At 42.7% G+C, this 24,215-nt stretch overlaps 1 protein-coding gene across 1 annotated transcript; it reads left to right on the forward strand.

Moving 5' to 3' along the window:
• The first annotated feature begins 44 nt into the window (after positions 1-44).
• Positions 45-24,168, forward strand: ppp2r1bb (protein phosphatase 2, regulatory subunit A, beta b). The gene is made up of 15 exons (XM_080772631.1): positions 45-155; positions 1,239-1,329; positions 1,537-1,637; positions 1,752-1,984; positions 2,441-2,588; positions 2,967-3,122; positions 3,544-3,658; positions 4,331-4,401; positions 7,551-7,685; positions 10,700-10,873; positions 11,226-11,286; positions 16,667-16,821; positions 18,158-18,300; positions 19,921-20,012; positions 21,973-24,168. Exons 1-15 carry the CDS (start codon positions 78-80, stop codon positions 21,987-21,989), a joined length of 1,770 nt encoding a protein of 589 aa, XP_080628757.1. The 5' UTR covers positions 45-77; the 3' UTR covers positions 21,990-24,168.
• The last annotated feature ends 47 nt before the right edge of the window (positions 24,169-24,215 follow it).

Here is a 24,215-nt window from a genome sequence, read left to right on the forward strand (position 1 = left end):
GATGTTGTCATGTAGTACTAGTGCAGCAGCCGCAGCAGCAGCGCCATCATTCTAGTATCTGCAGCAACACATCCAAAATGGCCGGAGCTGATGGAGATGATTCCCTGTACCCTATCGCCGTGCTCATTGACGAGCTGCGAAACGAGGATGTCCAGGTATGTCTTAACACACGCGTCTATTATAAACGTACACGTCTATACGTTCAACTGTGGGAGTAAAGGGTTGTGTTTTATGACAGTTACCACCCCGTCTGACAGGTTAGCTTGTTAGTTAGCATTAGGATGCTAAACGCGTCCAGCAGGGCCTTTAGTTTCAGCCCCGCCTGCCCTGCGTTGATGCTTTCTAGCTAACCCACTTTTGTTGGATTGATTGAATACTTAATCAGACAGAAAGGTAACGGCACGTGGTACAGTCAGACATTTGAGTTATAAGGACGACCCCAAAAGGCGTGGTGACTGGTGACTCGTTTCCATTGTGGTCCTACGTAAATGCATCAACATAACAACATGATGCTAACGTTAGTCCGCTGGCGTGATTTGACGCCTGGTTTTGTTGGTGGTTCTGTTACACACACTTTGTCAGAGAAGAGGAAATAACGCTGTTTATGGTCGTTTGGTGATGTGGGACAAACTATCCGGGCTCAACCATAGACTATGGACTCAACCACCAACAACACAAGTGAGGCTAAAACAACGGCCAGTCGTCCATGATGACACTAGGGCGCTAAAGCAGCAAGAACGCCCCTTCAGTAGTGTAGTTCCTGTCCTGACACGATTAAACTGTCTTCACGTTATGTTTTGTTTGTTTATTTAAGAACTGAATCGACACACACCACAATCCTGTCTGTTGTAAAACTGGGGCTTTTGTTGAGTAGTTTAAAATGCACTGTATTTCACTTGAACTTGTATTCTGTGACATTTGTTTTGTTTCACTGGTGTAATAGTATTAGTTCGTTCATTAACATTTAAAGACCAGTTGAACGATAAATTACAAACTTATATTATTACGCTCTTGTCTACCATGTTCAATTACTGTTGTGTTAATAAAGCTTTGTAGGAATCTATTCATGGTGAAACCACAGATTTTTAGCTTTGCGAGCAAGGAAATTGTATCTGTCATTTTAGATCAGCCCTGTAAAACAATATAGTAATTCCTAATCCTTACTTACACAGATGTGCATGCTAGCCTAGAGATTTCCGAGTGATAACTGCTGTCATATGATTACCTGTTGTGTACAGTTACGGCTGAACAGCATCAAGAAGCTGTCCACCATTGCTTTGGCCCTGGGAGTGGAGAGGACCCGCACAGAGCTCCTTCCTTTCCTCACAGGTGAATTAAATTATACAACAACAAGCACGTGACCAGTTATATGGCCAAAGCCGACATCATTACCTCTCTGTCATCGTATTGCTTTGAAAGTGTATATTTAGCTCAAAAGTTCCTCGTAAACCTTCAGAGTCTATGGTCACACTTGTTTTTGTTATCTGGCCGGATCTTAATTAATATAATTACTGTATGTTCCTTTTCTTTCGTTAGACACCATCTATGATGAAGATGAGGTGCTCCTCGCCCTGGCTGAGCAGCTGGGAAACTTCACAATGCTCGTTGGAGGGCCCGAATTTGTCCACTGTCTCCTGGTGAGTTTTTGGCTGAATATGGACTTCACCCCCCCCCCCCCCCAGTCTAGGCCAGATAACAGATGAGTTTGTAAAGACTGAGATCTTCGTTTTCAATCTGCATCCTCTCTTCAGCCTCCTTTGGAGAGCCTGGCCACGGTGGAGGAGACGGTGGTTCGAGACAAGGCCGTGGAGTCTCTGCGTAAGATCTCCCAGGAGCACTCTCCAGTTGACCTGGAGGTCCACTTCGAACCCTTGGTCAAGCGGTTGGCGAGCGGTGACTGGTTCACATCGCGCACGTCTGCCTGTGGCCTCTTCAGCGTCTGCTACCCCCGCGTCTCCAGCACGGTCAAGGCTGAGATCCGCCAGTAAGTGACTTATTTACTATCAGTTACACGCCACATGAAGCCTTGAAGAGTATATTCATTAATTTGTTCGTCTATGTATTAGCTGCTACCATGAAAACTCCTGTCTGGTGATAATGACGTGATAATGACGTCGATAATGAAGTTGAGTTGGATAAACTGTTTTCTCCCTAGGCTCTAACATTTCCCTGTATTTTTAGTTTGTTGAAACATTTTTCCAGTGCATTGCCTACTGCAGGAAATCTGTCATATTACATGCATGTCAATGGGTGAGAAGCACAGCTTGCCCGACCGGAGTCAGTGGGGCTTAGTGAAGGATTCAATCTGGGGGTGGGGAGGGTGTTATTTGAAGATGTTTGTCTTTTGGATGGGGCCCTGTTGTAATAGTGTGTGTGTGTGTGGTGTCTTCAGGCCCTGTTGTAATAGTGTGTGTGTGTGTGTGTGGTGTCTTCTATCCAGGCATTTCCGTACCTTGTGTTCAGATGACACTCCCATGGTGCGTCGTGCTGCAGCCTCTAAACTGGGCGAGTTCGCCAAGGTTCTGGAACTGGATTATGTCAAGAGCGACATCATCTCCCTCTTCACCGCTTTGGCCTCTGATGAGCAGGTATACCATGCAAAAACATTCACCGTGTTGGTCCTTCTTTCAGTTCCAAGATGGGTTTCGAGATATTGGACAAATCATTAACTAGATACTATTATATAAATGGGGCTTAAAGTTTATAGTAGACAAGTCATTTTATTCTTGGTTGAATGCTAAAAATTGCAGATCTACAAAAACTAAAACGCAATCTTGGTGTGTGCGACCCATGACCTTTATTTCCATAATATGGTTTGAACGGTTAACGCACCATAAGAGCGCGGTGGTCACAAGAAAAGATCTACGAGCTCACAATCTGATATATATTTTCATCATGCCCACCAAGTGTAAAATCTGCCATTTAATTACGCGGTCAAAATCATCAGTGATCTTGTCTCCCACCAGGACTCTGTGCGCCTGCTGGCAGTGGAGGCGTGTGTGAGCATCGCCACCCTGCTGCCCCAGGAGGACCTGGAGACCCTGGTGATGCCCACCCTGCGGCAGGCTGCCGAGGACAAGTCCTGGAGGGTCCGCTACATGGTCGCCGACAAGTTCTCTGAGGTAACCAAGAATGACACTCTGCATGGTATCTCATTTCACTTTAGCTTTTGTTTAGCCCATTTAGACTTGAGGACGATTCTACAAATGCCTTCTAAATCCTGACAGTTTTCTGAAAAACCCGTGTTTCTATGTCAGCGGTTCTCAAACTATTTCATGTCAAGGACCCCCAAGATTATATGTAATTAGCCGCCGACCTCCATCTGAACACGTGTTGTTCCAGGGACCCCCCAGAAGCAAAGATTTGAGTTAAAAACGTTGGCTCTGAAAGAATATATATGTTTCCAATTAAATATGACTCACCCATCTGGCTACCGCTCAATCTACTACTCTGCAGAGATGTTTTAAATGTTAAACTATTACATTTTAATTAATAGCACACACTATGATATCGATGTTAAGTTGTTCTTCTCTCAATCTGTAGCTCCAGAAGGCTGTCGGTCCAGAGATCACAAAGAATGACCTTGTTCCAGCCTTCCAGAACCTTCTCAAGGACTGTGAAGCTGAAGTCCGTGCTGCTGCCGCCAACAAAGTCAAAGGTCCGTCACACCCCACCCAGTGGGATTCATCACATTTAATGTACAGTTTGACTGCGGGATTAATTAATCATCGTGAAGAACCACCCATTCGCCATCATCATTTGTTGGCTTCATTTTTATTGTTAACATGGATTAAAGTTTTAAGTCCTATGACTGATTTAATTTGAATTTCATAGAAGCCAATCTATGGACTGTTTTCGGTTATTCTTTTAAGCATTTGTAGTAAAATTTCAACCCAGACATCGTTGTGCTAGATGTTTTGGCATCCCGGTTAAGTTCTAATCGGACACCACTGCGGCGGGTCCTTAAAATACTACTACTACTTAAAATACTACTCCATGTGTTCAGAATAAATTTCCATAAAATCTTAATAGTCTCGGATATTTCATACAATTTCATTTCAGACTCTCACCTGGTTGGCAGTATGTAGAAAACCAGGAACAATGTGACTAAAACATAATATTGTGTTGTTCATGAATCCTTTTCATACTGTTTGACAAATAATCACACATTAGGACTCATAAAAAAACATTTTCAGGCATGGGATTTTATTTTGCTTTAATCCATGAGTTAACATACCAGTTTTGGAAGGTGTATATAACACATAAAGAGAGGGGGGAGTATGTAATGTATGCACTTCTGTTCACTCTGTTTGTCTTTTCTTCTGTGAAGAATTCTGCGAGAATCTGCCAGAGGACAGCCGTGAACAGATAATCATGACTCACATACTGCCCTGTGTTAAGGTAAAAAACAACAACTCACTCGTATGCCATGTCTGATTAATGCTGTTTGATGCAAGAAGCTTTGATTCGCTGTGAGTCACAAAGCATGGGGAAACTGACTAGTTATTTTTGGCAGCTCTTTTCTACTTAATGTTCACACAGGCATTTCTATCTACACAGTGGTGTGGGCTTATGACGTCCTATTTGACAAGTCTTCCATGTGAAGCAGCAGGTTCAGTGGTTTTAAAAATAGAAATTACTTCTATTATGTTGCCGCAAAATGTCAAGTGGGTAAACTCTTTGATCCTGCCGATGTAATTGGTCCTGTTGTCCCACAGTTTGTACTTGTCAGCATGCACTTGGACAGAAGGTGGCACTGTTGTATAAGTAAAAAAATAAATAAAATCATCAGTTATTTCAAAGCTAATTCTTCTTAAGATCTGCATATCTGATCGTTAATCCTTTATTTAATTGTGTGATAAATGGCACAAAATCACACTCTTAAAATGCTGGGGCTGTGAAATGTTTTCCCTAATACATATGATTATGCGGTTATCACATTTAAACTCTGCTATAATTGTGTTTACATTTGGAAAGTGCTTGCAATCAAAAGACTGATTTGCTTGTTTAAACCACTGAGTGTAATTATATTGTAATTAATTAGTACATGTCTAAAGTGATTTGTTTGTCCATAAAGGGAACATTGTGGTACTGGATGGTGAACAATGGAGAATAGCTTTGCAAGCAGCAACATACAGCGACACATAATCTCATATTTATGTTTTGGGCGACTCATTTCATTTCTCCTGTGAAAACTTGTACAGTAGCACTTTTTAACCACATTACCCCCTACATACTTTGTCATGACAAATATGCCGAAAACAGCCATTCTAACGATTCTATCGAGCTTGTAGATCTGCTATTCTTTTGAAAATGTAAAAATGTTGCCTTTTAATGGTATGCCCAATATCTGGCGCCACGCGCAATGTGTACCCCGGACTTGAACCTGGTTTCCTGCTCAAGTGCAACATGTTTACCATTGGAGCTAATAGAGCCTGCCTGCTTGCTCAGGGGATAAATTGAATCTTGACCATCATGTCAAAATCCGTGTCCGATCCTGTCTAGGTGAGACATGACCTTTGACAAGAACTAGAGAAAAATGTCTCAATAGAAGAGCAGGCAGACACAATGCAACCACCCCCCATTGTATAACATAATATTGTGTTAACATACTCATTACTCTACCAAATTACATTGTATTAATTTTAAAATGGTACAGTACATATACTATGTATATACTACCAGTAAGACGCGCAAACGCGGGAAGCGAACGCAGCTGAGACCCTGTAGATCATGTCTGTCTGTCTGTCTGTGTGTCTGTCCCGCTGTTACTGTATATGTGGACCTGGCCCCTATACAGTAGGTCTGTCGGAAGAAGAAATGGCAGAACTACAATCTTACGTGTCACATTGTGACACGTTGTAAGCTTGTATACAATTATTAAATATCAATAATTTATTGTTAAATATATAAGTTATTTGTCATATGCGCTGTGCATTTTATGTATTCCGAAGGGTTAAACTGAGATTACATTTTGTATTCGTATGTTCCTGAATGTTCGATGCCAAACGCGCAATTTAATCGTTAATGGCGTTTATTTGAGTGTCAATTCACCGTCAACTTAAAATTGATATTGTGACGGGCAGCCCTAGTCGGTGAGGCATTCTAGGAAAATGTGTCCTGACGGGATGACGCAGGGCCAACACCAAGTAGAGGTCAGGACTGCTTTGGCCTGACGGGGTTTATTTCCCAATAATGACTGCCTCACTTAACATGATCCAGCTTATTATAACGAGGTCACTTATGAAGGAACGCTTACGTTGCGTTGCAATGTAAACGGAGGCAGAGCGGCAGTCGTGTTATTCAAAGCACTGGACTTGTTGCTGAGAACTGGAGTATATTATCGTGTGTCGGGCGCAAACCTCTCATGTCCAAAACTGTTACTTTTCAGGATTCCAATTAAAAAATGGCAAAAGTAGCAGATCAAGTAGCTCACTAGTTGCTTTGTGTCCCGTTTTGGAGCTTTGTGGAATTGCTACTTTTGATGCTTTAAAGGGGAATACCGCTCATTTTCAACATTTTACTATGTTTTCATTAATATACCTTAGAATTGTTGTGTGGAAATAATAAAAAATTCCCCCCATTCTGTATTGCCTAGAATTGGCGGTCTGGAAAAAAAATCAGTAACATTATGAAGTATGTACATCACAAAGACAACAATTCTAAGGTATATTAATGACATGGTAAAATGTTGAAAATGAGTGGTATTCCCCTTTAAGGTGGCCTTACGCTACCCGATAATCGGGCATTTCTGACACTCGGGTGGGTGCCCGATTGGATCGGGAGCGATGTTCGGGCATAAATTATTGTCTAGTGTGAGTGGAACGAGATCCAATCTGAACCCCTCGGGGCTGCTCACAAATGTTTGATATTATAAGACTAGGCTAGAGACACAACATTTTGCACTTTAAACAAAAGAAGCCTGTTGGCTGCCGGATCAAGTATAGGCCATTAATTTGTTAAAAAAAACGCATACTGTTAAAATATACAGATTAGAGGTTTCTGCCCGACAGCAACAATATGAATACAATTTGTGCAGGGCGTTACTGAAATATACAAATATTTTAATCTAAATAAACCACATACATTATGAGCAAAACGGGCAATATCCTTGACATCGCAGCCAGTATGCAAACATGCTGACCTAATCTGGATACCTGGTCATTTACAGAGCGTGGAAACAATGACGGAAATATGACATTTCAATTAGTTTCATCCGGCTGTTTTCATACAGACGAACGGAAACGATCATGCACAAATAATTTGCCGTCCTCTCAAATCAGTGCAATCAGTTGATTATGTAATCATTGTGACAAGCATAGTAGCACCTTGGTCAGTCTTGTGAGTTATCCTCATGTGAATGGATGAGCAAACAGCCTGGTCTTTCTAAAACATTGTAATTTTACATATTGTATCAATTGTTTAGGAAAATCGGCGCTAGTTTCTCACGGTTTCACATGTTGCACATTAGGATGCCGTGAGATATAATTTAGCTTTAATCCATGTGTGTACTGACCCTCCTCTCTCTCTCTCTCTCTCTCTCTCTCCAGGAGCTGGTGTCGGACACCAACCAGCATGTGAAGTCAGCGCTGGCCTCAGTCATCATGGGTCTGTCCACCATCTTGGGCAAGGACAACACAGTGGAGCATTTACTGCCTCTCTTCCTAGCTCAGCTTAAGGACGAGGTAAATCATATAGAGGTTCACAAGTTGTCATTTAGTGTCCAATTTGGGATAGATATTTTGTGCTTCCATCCAAACGCCCATGCACCCACATGTTCCTGTGGGTTGTCTGCGACAGGCTGATGCTAATTAGCTACCTACCAGATGTACCTGGCTGTCACTTACGGTCTGTATAGCATATCGAGTCATGCGGTTGGCTGCCAGAGTGCCAGGCAAACCTTTAGAATATGGAATAAGCACTTAAGCAAATCATGCCAACACATTTCCCTGCTTGTAGCTGTATGAGTGACACATATTGAATCCCTCTTGAGTCGTAACCACTGTATACTCCGTTGTACAACAGATGGTGAAATAGCCGATCTACAAGATCATAACGTGCCACAAGCTTGTAGACCTATTTTCACTCTTAAAATATAATAGTTATCGTGCCTAAAATGGGGATGCCAGCAATTAATGCTGTTTAGAGAGCATGCACAATAAAGGGCTGTATATTCTATATATGCATGAAGAGTGACCTGTGTAGTGGGCTAGACTGGGTCTGTTGAGTGAGAGGTGGGTCTTGTATGCTTGTACACAAAGGTTTGATCATTACATTGAATAAGCGTGGACAAAGTACTTCACATGAAAGATGCTGTAGTGGCTAGGGCATTTGAAAGGCAAAATATATTTTCTATAGCCCGACACTCAATCTGAATCTTCATTACGTTTCACTTCATTATTCAGACTGGAAGCCCTCCCCACGGCAGCAGTTTATGGGATGGGCGTTGTCAAAGTGTCAATCTTTGGTGATTGGTTCATACCAACCAATCAGAATAGTAGGAAAGCAGATGACGTTGTCAATCATGTGGCTATGGCTAACCCGTTGCTAACCAAACAAACACAGCCAACGAGTGCTGCTAGCATGTAAACAAAAGCGGTAAAATATGTCGGATGATGTTTATAAAACCCGTCGTTTCTGTAAAACTATTTATCATCCGTCGATTTAACCCATTCTGACCTGAGATCAGATTCATACGAGGTTTCCACTGGACACACACTGGTCTGATGAACCCATTCTGACCTGAGATCAGATTCTAAAAATGTCAGTCGTTCTTCGAATTTTTCAAAAATAGCAGACCTACAAGCTCGTATCGCGCCACTCGGTGGCGCGATATGAGCTTGTAGATCTGCTATTTTTCAATAGGTAAAGCATAACATGATGCTAACACCAAAATGGGTGCCCGGTCAGAATGGGTTAATAGCCAGATTGGGGGCAGCCATGTTTGTTTGACGCTGTCGAGTGAATGGGCTGATGGCCAATCGGCTGCTGCGATCGGATTTTCGAACGCCACTGACGCCGTCGTAGGGACAGTCACCAGACCTGAATCGCCAGAACATATTTCCTTAACGGGCGTGGTCAGCGATTCAGGGCTGAAGCCGGGCTATATTTTCTATGCACCGATTACAAATAATAAAATAAAATGTATATGTTGAGAGCCAGTGAGCACCAGCCACTTAATTAGCTGCGGGAGTGTCTCAGGGGCTTGTGACCACGGGACTCGTGTGACTGTGATATTGGGATTATGCTACAGTTACCCTTAAAAACAACCCGTTCACTCAATGTCATTGTAACTAAGATATTCGATAGAAAGTCATGCTTTTTTTAATGCCATATTTAGACATACGAGCGCAAATATCCATTGTGTCCCTCCCAGCAGTAACAACCCATATCCTGAAGTGACCTGGCTCGGCCAATAGAATGGCAGGGGGGTGGAGCCAGATTTGAATCTGTTTGTAAACATCACACTCACTTCGGTGTACAGACACTGGAAGTTGTCTATATTGGCTTTAAAGTTGTAGATCAGTGGATTTGCAGGTGATACATTCTGTCACATGGCCCAAATCGGCTAAATTAATTTCCACAACTTTCCACTTTTTTGTGTTGTGAGAGGCGAGTGGCGCGACAGTTTTAAAGGCTTTAAACACACCGGCACGTGAACACTTTGTGCAGCTCTGGGCTGTCATCTATACAGTCCTATTTAAAGATGGCCCATTTTCACCCCCTCACACACACAAGCACAAAACAAGTCTGTGTCTAATGAGATGAGAGTTTCAAAACACGGCTTTTAGTTGAAAATTGCCAAAATTATAACTGACAGCTTTGACTTGCAAATTGCCAACATTTGAGTTGCAAATGGCCAACGTTTGACAGGAATGGGAACATGGGAGAACATCCTTATTAGTTTCAACCGGTGATGTCTTTTCAAACAAGGATTTTCTTTTCAACATCGGTTTTGCTTATTCCGAAGCCAGCAAATCGCTGCAATTATGTGGATGAGGACAATGTGGCCAGTTGCCATTGTTAACATCCCTATTACAAATTGGACTTAAGCACTGACTTAATTTAAGGCCAGTGGGTGGAAGCTTATGCCGCGTCATTTTGGAAAAAAATGACTTCCAAGTCTTTTTTTGTGTGTGCTGGTGTGACTAATGCTTCTCGGCTGAGTCGAGCTGATAAATGTGCACCTTGGAGTCGGTAGAAAGTAGTCCTTCAAACGGATCCATCTCACCGGCGGACAAAAAAAAACATGTTATGAGGCTATTACTCACTTTAACCCCGGTGTCAGTCACTACTTTGGGCATCCTATCCTTATAGGTGAACATTTACAAACAAAAGCAGATCGGCGGGCTATTGCCTGCCTGGCACTGATGTATGGTGATGTATTAGTCTCTCTCTCTCTCGAGCTCATCATCATTCGAGTGCCCTCGAATGATGGTTTTTCGTAGGAGACGAGTTCATTCCGTGAAGGGGAGGCGATCAAAAAAGTCCCCCTCTATTCACTCCTGTTATAACCACAATCTTTAGCAGTGTTCCATCCGTGCCAGGATTGGCAAATTAGGCGATATTTGGATTAGCATATTAGTGCTTCTCTCTTTGCAAGTAATAAAAGGTCAGTCGTCAGAGTCGTGCTTGGCGGTAAATTCAACCCGTGGCCGTGGGTTTCAGAGTAACGATGACTGGTGTTCTCCTCCCTCAGTGCCCAGAGGTGCGTCTGAACATCATCTCCAACCTGGACTGCGTCAACGAGGTGATCGGCATCCGCCAGCTGTCCCAGTCGCTGCTGCCCGCCATCGTGGAGCTGGCGGAGGACGCCAAGTGGAGGGTCCGCCTGGCCATCATCGAGTACATGCCCCTGTTGGCAGGGCAGCTGGTGAGCAGGGTTCACCCATTCTGACCTGAGATCAGATTCTGGAAAAGTCTGTTTGAAAATGACAGTTTTCTGGAAAAGCTATGTTTCTATGTCAGTCTTTCTTCGATTTAAAAAAAATAGCAGACCTACAAGCTCGTAGCGCGCCACTCGGTGGCGCACTATGAGCTTGTAGATCTGCTATTTTTCAATAGCTAAAGCATAATATAATGCTAACACCAAAAGGGGTTCCCGCCCAAAAATGGGATAAGCCAAAGTGCTTTGAATAAAAGAAATACACAAACACGTGCAGTTCTAGGATTGTGGATGTGATTCATACAAAAGTGGACTCAATGCTATGTGTGTGATTCTTCAGGGAGTGGAGTTCTTTGATGAGAAGCTGAACACCCTCTGCATGGCCTGGCTCATCGACCACGGTAAGACACCTCTACCCTTGACCCAGGGCTTCTTTGACCAGTTGGCCACCTGCCGTCTCTATTTTAGACATGTCATTACTCATTTCCCCCCTACTTCTTGCAAAAGGGCAGATCTACTAGCTTACAAAGTGGATTTAAGTTCTCAGTCGTCATCAGTGTCACTGATTTCTGTCATTTGCATTCTATGGAAGCATGTTGCTCAGCGATAACAGCCTTATCTACAAACTCTCAAAAATGTGTCGCTGAGAGCTTGTAAATAGGCTATTTTTGTTTATATGTTTTTATGTTCAGAAGCATCTTCCATAAAACCCCTAATGAATTTTTAATAAAAATGAAAGTTACCTGGTTGGCATTGTGTAGAACAGCATGAACAATATGACCAAAACCTCATTGTACATATAGTGTTAATTATTTCAGAATCGGCGCTAATGGGTAACATAGGGTTGGGACTTTAACGGTTCCGCGTCCTTACTGCGTCTCTCTCAATGAGTCCTAATGGTTCTCAACTTCTCTATTTATATTTTTACTATTATTATTCATATTTTCATTCATTCTACAGTAAGACGAATGAAAATAGTAATAATAATTATTATAATTTCTACTTAATAAAGTGATTCCCTGGCATGATTACTAGACTACAGCAAAAATAACACTATTATTTCAACATGGGAGAGTCCAATTGGTCATGTATTTTGTCTGGCTTTGGGGTTGGCTCGGACTAGGCATGAATTAAAATATGAATTAATTTGGAGCGTATTCCGCAGGTGTGCGCGCCGCTGTCTCTCGCAGCTGTTTCTCTACAGGCTGCTACACAGCACTGCACCGCCCACCACAGGGTGCACAAAACAGTGGAGCACTTCAGCCGTTCCTTTGACTTGTAGCGTTATGTCTGCTCGTACCCAAGCAGCTCGTACCCGGGTCTGAAACGGAACCGGTTCCGAGACCCAACCCTATAGGGGCACATCAGGACATTAAAAAATGTATTTCACTTTAATCAATGAGATCTGCACGCTTACAAAGTGTCACGTCGCTATTATCCCATTTTGGGCGGGAAGGCCTTTTGGTGTAAGCTTTATGTTATGCTTTAGCTATGGAAAAATAGCAGATCTATGATCTACGTGCCACAGAGTGGCGCGCTACGAGCTTGTAGAAACATGGCCTTTTCAGAAAACTGTCAGGATGTAGAAGACATTTTTTTAATCTGATCTCAGGTCAGAATGGGTTATTGTATAAAATAGGGGCTGAAGTGGGTTGCATGTCAGGTCCGTGTCCCAGAGCAGAGCGGGGCTGGCTGGAGCCCAGTTGGCCCACACTCTGCAGCAGGTCCACACAGAGGTCAACGCTGTGGCGGGACACTTGTATATACACCACTCCACGTTTGCTCAACTACGGCTTAATTCATAATCCATATCGCGGCACAACGGTGCTGCTCGCTAACGGATCAGCTCTTGACGACAAAGCGCCGCGGATGTACCACGGATTATGAATTACGCTTACGTTTGCGCTACTTCCAAGTCTCTCTCTCTCTTAGGGCCTCTGTACTTCCTCTCTCTCTCTCTCTCCCTGTCTCTCTCTCTTCCTCTGCTGGGACAGAGAGAGCCCGGGGCAGGCGTGGGGAGGGGGTTGGGTCTGATGAGCAGAGAGAGGGAGACGAGGGGGATGGGGAGCAGGAAAAGGGGGAGTATGTGGGGGACGGAGACGTGAGGATCGGCAGCTCCCTGCTAGCGCTCCTTGCCAATGATACACAACTGTGAACTGTGGTTCTGCTCTGCAATCTGCTGCTGTTCTTTTTTTCCCCTTTTTTATTTGCATGTCATAATTGTCAGTCAAAAAGGTTCAAAAGTAGCAGCTGTGTTAGAAGACGATGGAACACAACCGAAAACACAAATCTGCCAACGAGGTCGTTTGTCTCGTTTGTGCTTTGTATCGTCTCCGTCTGGTGGAAACCTTGTATGTCCAAAACATGTTTTTCAAGATTCAACAAATCTAAAGTAGGCAGATCGACGAGCTCATAACGTGTCGCTTCGTGCCATGTTTCGAGCTCGTAGATCTGCTACTTTTTGAATACTTTAGAATATGGAGATAAGGGGTTTCTGCCCCGATGATATGCTGTCAGACCCAAGTGGATGGGTCCCGTACCTCCCCAGCCTCCTCCAGCGCTCCATGTTAGTGGACCCACGTTAAGGAGTCCCACACAGCAGCTGTTGGACGTCTCTCCTCTCTCACTTCGCACTGCGTGGGGGAGTAGGACGGTAGACCACCGTGCGTGCATGTATGTTTAATGACTGCCGAGTTTGGAGGTCCCTCGGTGGCTTAAATCTATGCCGCAGGTTTCGTCCCCAGCCAAGGCAGACATTCTATCTCTCTCCCGGCAGCCAGTGCACTTAAACTGACCTGGTGTGGAGAGAGAGAGAGAGAGAGAGAGAGAGAGAGGTTCTGGTCCTGAGAGGAGCTCTGGTGGTGTCCACGGGGGGCACATGCACTGTTTTATAACTTTGTCTTTGTCGGGTGGAAACTTTTCAGGTTTCAAATTAAAAAATGGCAAGAGTAGCAGATGTACAAACTCAAAATGTGTCTCTTCACGCTGCATTTCGAGCTTGTACATCTGCTACTTTTGATGCTGTAGTGTGACGCTGTAGTGTGATCAAAGTTAAAATATTTAGATTAAGAGGTTTCTGCCCGAAAGCAACTACTTACAAAACTGTCTCTTGTGAACAAGTTGTCACACAGTAACTAACTATGGTGCATTTCTGCACATGGAGTTTTCCAATTAGAAACACACACACACACACACACACACACACACACACACACACACACACTGCATTGAGGACAAAGGGCCAGCTGAGTTACATCATTGGAATGTTCTGTGTGTGTGTGTGTGGGGTTGGGTTTAGGGCCGTGCTGCTGTCCTTATATAAGCCTTCCGCAGATAAAGGACTAACAGATCAGGGCTTAATCTCTCTATTTTGGACACGTATAAATAGGAAATTCATCATAGATGTTACTTATAGTAGTTCAATAGTCATTACTGACTATCTGAATCGCAACCCCAGCAGACACTGTTAAACATTTACTGCCATGGATGGACATCTCCGGCTTTTAATGTTTTATATTGATTTGGTTCTGTCTATGAGCGTCTGTGCAACGACACACCGGAAGTCGTTGGTCCGTCAGCAAATTGGTTCCCCCCTCATTGACTCCAACCGTTACCTTTTTATCTTTGAATCTAATCGCAGATTCCGATTCTAATCAAAAAAAGCTTTATTTATGGCCGGTTGCGGTAAAGAAAAGGTCCATGGTCGGGTGGTGATCTGGTGGTCCGCGATCCTCCCGCAATATGATTGTTTATCCATGAGCTAACTTCCGGTCAAGCCCTGGGGTATTTCATTCCCTTTGAAAAAGGCTCGTAAGGCTCAAATACCCGCGGCACATGAATGGACTAATTCCCAGTGAACGTGGCACTTAATGTGGTAAATCCAGAGGGTTAATTTCACCCTGAGCAATCTTTCCATAGAATATACTGAGGTGTTGTAATATTATGCAATAGGCACAATGCATTATTAAAGCAGGCTTCTAAAGATGTCTCTCCATATGTCGTCGTCTGTGCATAACATCTTCCCCTAAGTGTGCTGTCACACTGTCTTGAAGCACTTTTATTCATAAGCAGGCATACTTAATTGTACTGTACATTTGGGGTCCTGGGATGCAATAATGTACTCCAGGGGTATTCAACTAGATTAGGTCGGGGGGCACAACTGTAGAATGATAGTGTGTGGAGGGCCGCACAGCGTGCGTGCGAAGCGCAATTCTTTTTGGATTCTACAAATGCATTTTGTGTTCAAACTTCAAACACAAAGTTCTATGTAGGCTAATACATTTGTGCACAGTATTGGCACAGGGTGATATATGTCTATACATTGAAAATAGCAGATCTACAAGCTCATAGCGTGGCACTGAGCTTGTAGAGCTTGTAGATCTGATATTTTAGAAAAATCGCAAAAATGTGGTGCAAATCTGAAAATATATTCTTTCAGTGCGAACGTTTTTAGCTCAAATATTTGCTTCTGGGGGGTCCCTGGAACAACATATTTTCAGATGGGGGTCGACGGCCAATTACATATTTTTTTGGTGGTCCTTGACATGAAAATCTTTGAACGACTGACATAGAAACATAGGTTTTTTCGGATTTAGAAGGCATTTGTAGAATTGTCCTCGGGTCTAAATAGGTTAATGGGTTAAAAAAGATATTGACAGTCCCAGTTGGTTATCCATTGTCTGGTAATTCATTTTCACCTTGTTATATTTTCAATTTGCCCAATGGGCAATTGCGACATGTTGCATAATCTTAATTCTGGTGAAACATAAAATGAATGTCCGATATTTATGACTTATACTCTTGTCGTTTCAAATTGCCCTCTGGGTAATTTGAACATGTTGCGTAATTTTAACAGCACACTGTTGAAACATGCTTATTTAACATGAATAGAAATGATGCCATAGAACCACAACTCCATCATGCAATCTACAATCGAATGGCTCTTAAAGGGAACAGCATGACAAATAAAAAAAACCCTAAAAGGGCATTATTGTTGGCAGACCGGTTAATGATCGTGTAGCATTCTAGTGCAGTTTTCAGCATATGCCCATGTCTTGCGTAGGCAGACGCTCGGAGAGCTCTGCCTAACGAACTGATTCCATTTGATGGCTGCCTTTAATCCAGTCCCAAATGTTCTGTGTACGTTTGCAGTATATGCCATTCACATAATGTTTCTAATATGTTTGCAGTATATGCCATTAACTCATGTTCTCTAATATGTTTGCAGTATATGCCATTCACATGTCCTCTAATATGTTTGCAGTATATGCCATTCACATGTTCTCTAATATGTTTGCAGTATATGCCATTCACATGTTCTCTAATATGTTTGCAGTATATGCCATTCACTCATGTTCTTTAATATGTTTGCCATATATGCCATTCACATGTCCTCTAATATGTTTGCCATATATGCCATTCACATGTTCTCTAATATGTTTGCAGTATATGCCATTCACTCATGTTCTCTAATATGTTTGCCATATATGTCATTCACATGTCCTCTAATATGTTTGCAGTATATGCCATTCACTCATGTTCTCTAATATGTTTGCCATATATGCCATTCACATGTCCTCTAATATGTTTGCCATATATGCCATTCACTCATGTTCTCTAATATGTTTGCCATATATGCCATTCACTCATGTTCTCTAATATGTTTGCCATATATGCCATTCACTCATGTCCTCTAATATGTTTGCCATATATGCCATTCACATGTCCTCTAATATGTTTGCCATATATGCCATTCACTCATGTTCTCTAATATGTTTGCAGTGTATGCGATCCGAGAGGCGGCCACCTGTAACCTGATGAAGCTGGTGGAGAAGTTTGGAGCAGAATGGGCTCAGAACACCATCGTACCCAAGGTTCTGGGAATGGCCAACGACCCCAACTACCTGCACAGGATGACCACTCTGTTCTGCATCAATGTAAGGACACCTAATGACGCCTGCACCTTAATGTTGCGTTCACACGAGACTGACACAATTCAGAGTTTCAAAGTATTAGAATCTTGTATTCGAATACGGAGCCAGCACTGAAGCGTTGCAATGGAACACCATGTACTGACTCAACACAACTCAGTCAAACTTCAGCTTAAATACATTCCTAGGTGGGTCTTAACACATGAGACAATGGGAAGACCCTTCCCTCAGTCCACAAGTCACAGGTCAAATGTCAGTAAAGACAGAAAACAGCTTCTCATAGTTTAGTTTCCCACGAGTGATTTGATCTCCTTAAATGTATAACTCTTGTGTATTCCACATTCCTCTACAGTAGCTTTGTATCTTTTGCAGCAGCTACAAACGTCGGATTTTCTTTGTAGCTTCGCGTCGCTGGCTTCCAATGACAATGAATGTCAGACTGTATCTTTGCATCATGTGAACTAATAACTGGTTTTTAACCTTTTTAATTTCCCCGAGTTTTGATATGCATTATAGGTCTACAGACCTCCCATTTCATATGTTTTCTCTCTCTGGGGTTCCGATATAAAAACACAACTTAATGCATATGCTGTGTGCCATGATGTGCCATTTTGAATATTGGGAAGTTGAAGCATCTATCATTTATCCTTTTTCCTGATGTTCACTAGTCTTTCTAAAGTCATCATAATGTGTTTCTGTCCCCCTGACTTCCCCTCAGGCGTCATAATGTGTTTCTGTCCCCCTGACTTCCCCTCAGGCGTCATAATGTGTTTCTGTCCCCCTGACTTCCCCTCAGGCGTTATAATGTGTTTCTGTCCCCCTGACTTCCCCTCAGGCGTCATAATGTGTTTCTGTCCCCCTGACTTCCCCTCAGGCGTCATAATGTGTTTCTGTCCCCCTGACTTCCCCTCAGGCGTTATAATGTGTTTCTGTCCCCCTGACTTCCCCTCAGGCGTCATAATGTGTTTCTGTCCCCCTGACTTCCCCTCAGGCGTCATAATGTGTTTCTGTCCCCCTGACTTCCCCTCAGGCGTCATAATGTGTTTCTGTCCCCCTGACTTCCCCTCAGGCGTCATAATGTGTTTCTGTCCCCCTGACGTCCCCTCAGGCGTCATAATGTGTTTCTGTCCCCCTGACTTCCCCTCAGGCGTCATAATGTGTTTCTGTCCCCCTGACTTCCCCTCAGGCGTCATAATGTGTTTCTGTCCCCCTGACTTCCCCTCAGGCGTCATAATGTGTTTCTGTCCCCCTGACTTCCCCTCAGGCGTCGTAATGTGTTTCTGTCCCCCTGACGTCCCCTCAGGCGTCATAATGTGTTTCTGTCCCCCTGACTTCCCCTCAGGCGTTGTCGGAGGCCTGTGGACAGGACATCACCACCAAGCAGATGCTGCCTGTGGTCCTGAAAATGTCCAACGACCAGGTGGCCAATGTCCGCTTCAACGTGGCCAAGTCCCTTCAGAAGATCGGCCCTGTACTTGACAGCAAGTAAGTGACATGATGCCAAGTTTGGGGACAAATGACTGACATGAAACCAGTTGGGATATTATTGAGGTTTCATGAGGTGTGGGTAAGGGGGATATGGAATGAAAGTAAGTGTCCCCCAAAAGATAGCAAACCGGCTGTTTGTGTCAACCAGGGACCTGGGACATGTTGCATGTTCTCAGCTTTCTGTCGCCCCCTCTAAAATAAGCAAAGCAAAACTGATTTAGAAAGCAGTGTTCTGTTTGGTATATCCCTGTTGCTAAATTATTCTCCCATCATATTCTGTACATTATCTTTATATGCTGCTAAAGTCTTACATTTAGTTTTAGTTTTTTACCTTGTTTAGTTTACCTTCCTACTGTGTTATATTAGGGAGGTAGCTATGTTCTTCATCCCAGAGGGGACATTAGGGGTGTTACATAATAGACATCAATAAAACACATTCGTTGTGTAGTGTAGTGTTTAAGCCAAATATACTTCCTTCCTTTGATACAGATGGTTACCAATTAATAATGAATCACAAACTTATCATATAAATTAAATATCACGTATCTCATAAGCTTAGTCCATTTCGCTAGGGGCAGTGTCGATTATGTATTCTTCATCAATGCATTCATAAATACCAAGAGTTCTATTTCCAATCTGAGTGTACTTTTTATGAAAAAAAATGTGATCTTGTCACCTTATGAGTCAATCAGTCTAGACAGGTGCGTCACATACTTGCACCAGAAGGCTTACAGATGTAATTATTCCACTCGATTAATTGAGCTCCTCAAAGTGGATAGAAAGAAGTATAAATAGTAGAGAACGAAGAAAGGGATAGATTTCATTTATATGATATGGTGATTAACTATTGTTTGACGACCATTGTTCATGCAGTATGAAGGTAGTTTAAAAGGCATAACGACTACAATTGTGACCATAGGTCGCAACTATGAACTATAACCTGCAAAACCAGTCTGTCGCTCCGTCACTCACACCTCCATATATGGTTGTCTCGTGACATGCTCCATATATAAAGATCAACTATGCCGTGTTAAGAAGCGTTGTGGTTTCAGCGCGGGGCCAGGTCACTTCTTGCCCTCAGGGCGTCTTACTGGTGTTAACTTTGTTTAAGCATGTATGCCCTTCAGAGCGTCGCAGTCCCGCCCCCTCGAGAGACCCGGAAAATAAATCCCGTTCAATTTCCTCATAGACTTTTCAGACAGTATTTATTTAAAGACGTTTACGCTGCGGACAAAGCCAACTCTTGCGTGACAAATCATGACAATAAACACAATGTTTTGGGCCAAACAAAGAATTAGAAAGTAGGAAAAAAAAACACTTTTTTGTTGTTTTTCTTCTTTGTAATTATTTGTTTGGTCCATACAACGCTTAAAAGGTCTTTAAATAAATACTTTTTGAAATGTCTATGGTAAAAATGCATTGGGATTAATTTCCTGGGCCCGTCGTCATGAAAGGGGGCGGGACTGCGACGCTCTATTGCAGCTATTATTTCACTGCACATACCTTCTATGAGTGAGTGACAAATAGAATCTATTGGATGTTGTAATGAATGTAGTGGCTCCAAAGCAGCGTCTGTAATGATGATTCTGATTCTGTACTGTCGTGTTTTGTTTGCAGTGCCCTGCAGACGGAAGTTAAGCCAGTGTTGGAGAAGCTGGCTACAGACACAGACATGGATGTCAAGTACTTTGCCCAGGAAGCCATCAGTGGTAAGAATGTCGTTTTTTTTTCTCTCCTTTTAATTGTTATGAATCTCACACGGTTGCTCCTATGGTTATGCAATCTAGTATTGAAGCCATTTGTGCGGATGTTAGCATCTATAATCTAGTGTGATACTAAAGTCTTGAGTGCAGACGACAGATTCCTATATGAAACTTAAAAAAAAAAACTGTTGCTTGTAGTCTAACTGCACTTTCATTTCAACTTTCATCATCGATGTACAATGTCAGCAGTAGTGAAACACATTTGGGTAAAGATTCAGTCTGATTAGAGCCCCTTGGCTTGGACTTCTATTATACATTTTAAAGTTGAATATTTAAAAGAAAAACAAAACGTCTAAAATGTATGTGAAAAGACGGTGTACACAAGAAATTTGTCTAAAAACACAGACAGACCTCTTTTAAGACAGCTTAGCTCTGACTGAGAATAAGAAAATTACTGTGCTTATTTAGTCGTTTTCTTTCCCCAGAAGTGTGTATGGCTAAATGAATAGGTGCACATCAAAGAGAAGAAAGGACTTCATTAAATTGACAAAGAAATCTGCAACATTTCGACCCATTTGTCACATTTGCCTGGTGAAGACCGAAAGGGACAAAACGTTGCAGATTTTGCCAATTTTTTTTTTTCAACTTAAATTTTATTTATTTTTCATGAACAGAAATGACATACAAGGACATACAGAAAGCAAAAAGACAAACAATCGAACATTACTATATGTGTTGCCAACTCAGTAAATAAAAAGTAAAAACGGTAGATAAATGCTTGTAGGAGATCACACACAGACAGGATGATAATAAAATGAAAACATTATGTGAGCGTACACGTACATACATACACACACACCCACACACACACACATTCACGCTTACTTTTTGCCAATTTAATAAAGTAAGTCTACTGTGGGGCTCTAGAAACGGGTGTGCAGATGCTTCTTTCTTCTCTTTGATGTTGACCTTGATACCTTGACATCCACGTTACTACTTGATCCAAAATACAGGCAAAAGATGTGCACACAATCCTTTCTGCCAAATGAATAGGTGCACCATGCTCTGCTCCGAGCAAGAAGACATTACCATTATCCAACCTTTTTTTTTTGTCTCCACGTAGCCAATTGAGATCACTGATCTCTCTTTTTTGTTTTAGTGAGACCTGGCCAAAACAATGGCAAAGACGAGCACATAAAAGGCAAATGATTGATTGATCAAATGGAAATTAGACGGTAGGGTGGTGGCTGGGAAGAGAAGGTCACGTTAATGAAATTAATATAACATTACTGTACGGTCAAACATAGACACTCTCCCATCATCTTTTGCGTACCTATGCAAGCTATAAAATCTGAGAAGGTAATAAAAGCCTGCCGTTAAGAGTTTTTTTTTTTTTTTTTCTGTTGGGTGGAAACCTCATGTCCATTTATTGTTTTTGCAAACGTAGCAGATCTACAAGCTCATAAGGTGCCATATTTCGAGATTGCAGATCTGCTAGATTTGCTGTTTTTGTGTAAGGCTGTAGTATGATCAAGTAGTAAGGCATTAATTTATGGAAAAAACGGTTAAAATATGCAGATAAGAGGTTTCTGTCCGACAGCAATGATATTATACATAACCCATTACCCTTCCAGTGTCCTTGGCCAGAGATACACTAGCACAGCAATAAATGTTGGCCAATAGAGACCATGTTGGGAATCAAATTGTTCCGTTGAGATTTTTATTATTATATATTACTGCTGGCTTTGTACAATGACTACAGAAGAAGCCAACCTGATTATACATATTTTCGGCTAGTTAGTGACCTTATATATTCGTGCTCGTTTACAGGAAACGGTATAACTTGAGTGCAGAGTACAGTATCACACCAGATTATATATCGTCATTGTCAGGTGTAAACCTTGTATCATTTGTATGTCCAAAACTGTTCCATGCAATAAAGGTCCAACCTTTATTTTCTCCACAGTTCTGAATCTGCAATAACTCACCGTGCATGGCAACACCACCAAACACCCAAGACAACAAGACAACACAACACACTTTCTGACAAGATATTTATTGATGTTCAGGAGCAAACTGGTTAATGTATAGAGAATTAACTAAGCTGTTAACAACTGTTTATCTTTTCTTTTTTTTATTACTTACTGTCCAATGGTTGACCAATGTTTCAGTCATACCAGAGGCCTCCTTCGCCGACTGCTCCCCTGCTGTAAACGGGCTCTCTGTATCGAAGGCAACGCGTGGTGCATGATGACTCTACTCCTCGTTAAACAGTGCTAATCACATTCAGAACCCCCTTTCACCCCCGCTCTTTAAGCTCGACTTATACTTTGTGCTCGACACTGCTTTGCAACTAAGTACAAATGAAGCCTTTAGCCACTGTTACTGTATACTTTAGCCAGTCACTGCAGCATGCCAAGTGTCTGTTCATCACCACACACCAAATGGCTGGCTTGGCTCTGTGTGCCTCTTGCCGCACACGGGTTCCTCCAAGTGCTAAACGCGGTCCTTTTCGCAGCAGATGGTGGAAGAAGCTGTTATTTTTTTCTTGTTGCCGATACTCGTCACGAAACGGGCCTGGCGGTCAGCCAGCTTCTTCACCAGACCCTTTCGCCTCGAAATGACGGGAAGGTCTGCTTAGTCGGTGGAATGAATAGTCCAATGGGTTGTTTCTGTGCAAAGCTCGTTGCTGTAGGTCGACGCATGCACTTCCTCCCCCCTCAAGAAAGTTCACATGTAGTCTGATCGTTGGAGGAGTAGTTGCCCTTATCTCAACCCATCCTTTATCCAAGTCCCCCTCCTCCCTGAGTTCACCGTTTAGATTCCCTGTGATTGAATTGGTCACACAAATGAATTTCCCCTCCCCAATGTTCCAGGACGAGGTAATGGGGACCATCTCAGTCATCAGGTGTTTGGTGATTAGTTTAAGTGGGTTCTGATCAGTGGTGGGTGCAGGCCTATGTTCGCTCCAGGTCTTTCCTTTTTTTTTATTTTTTTTCGTTGTCTTAGTGTCTTAGTGCGTGGCTATAATTTCCTGCAGTATGTTCTCAACATTGCTCGTTGTGCTAATGACTTTGATAAGCAATGCATTCTTTGCTTCTTTCTTTTCTTAGTCTGTTTTGATGATTTAAAAAGAGCCCCCGCCTGCCATGTTCTGTAGACACGGCATTGCTAATGTCTTTAAATTCTGTTGGGCACAGATTATTCCTTGGACACAGATGGGGGCAGGGGGGCTTAAAACATGTATATCTGAAGAAAACTGCCTTTTTGCAACTCGCTATGACCGAACTGGTGTGCCAAAGGCACCATGGTGTTGTCTTTCGCAGAGTTGGAGGTTCAATCTGCCCAAGGAGGGCAATGCACGTGGATCACGGTGGTTCTCAACAGTTTAATTTCCCTCAGGGGGTCTATTGGTTCATGCCGTTTACATAGTTGCAGACCTGCAAAGGTCCATTTGGAACCCCCATGAAGGGACCCCTGAGCGTCCCTGGTCACCTCCTTTGAGAACCACCAGGATTAAAACATTCTTTTTAGAAATGGCTTGCTGCAGCTTTCTGACCTGCCCGTGATGGAACTGGTTTCCTTGGCTCCGGCTCATCGTCAGTGGAGTCGTCGGACTCGTCACTATTTCGGTCCGTCTCCTAATCGGCCACAGCTGTCGGGGGCCGTGCGATTGAGGGGTGGAGGGGGTTGCACTCCTCGCATCTCAATCCGAGGCAACGATCTAAAGGCTAGTGCTTGTTCACATGTATAGTTACAGATTAGAACAAAACAACATTCAAATGCTGAGGCCCATGACGGGAAGCTTTCCTCTGAATGTGTTAGAATTGGGGCATGCCTTCAGAGAGAACAAGATGTGGGGCTTGTGTACGGAGGGGCCATGTGATGTTTTCTCATTGGGAAGCTGGGGGGTGCCGGTGGTGGGCAGGTTGAATAAATCGATCATCTGGTATTGTGTACAAAAAAAGAGACCTCAACTCTCTCCCTCTTCCCGCACCCTTGTCTCATTTCCTACTATTAAATAAACCTTGTTGATTGTCCTATAATCCTGAAGACTGAGCTCTTTTTGTTTTCATTTGTATTCTCTCCACAATTGGGGTGCTGTACTACTGTATTTTAAACCTGAATAAAGTAACACGGAACAGTGGCACAGTGTGCTTAATTTATGTCCTAACGTGTGTCTTTCTTTTTGTGATTTTCATCTTTTTT

The sequence above is a fragment of the Protomyctophum bolini genome, assembly GCF_963924005.1.
Source record: "Protomyctophum bolini genome assembly, chromosome: 9".
NCBI lineage: Eukaryota > Metazoa > Chordata > Actinopteri > Myctophiformes > Myctophidae > Protomyctophum > Protomyctophum bolini.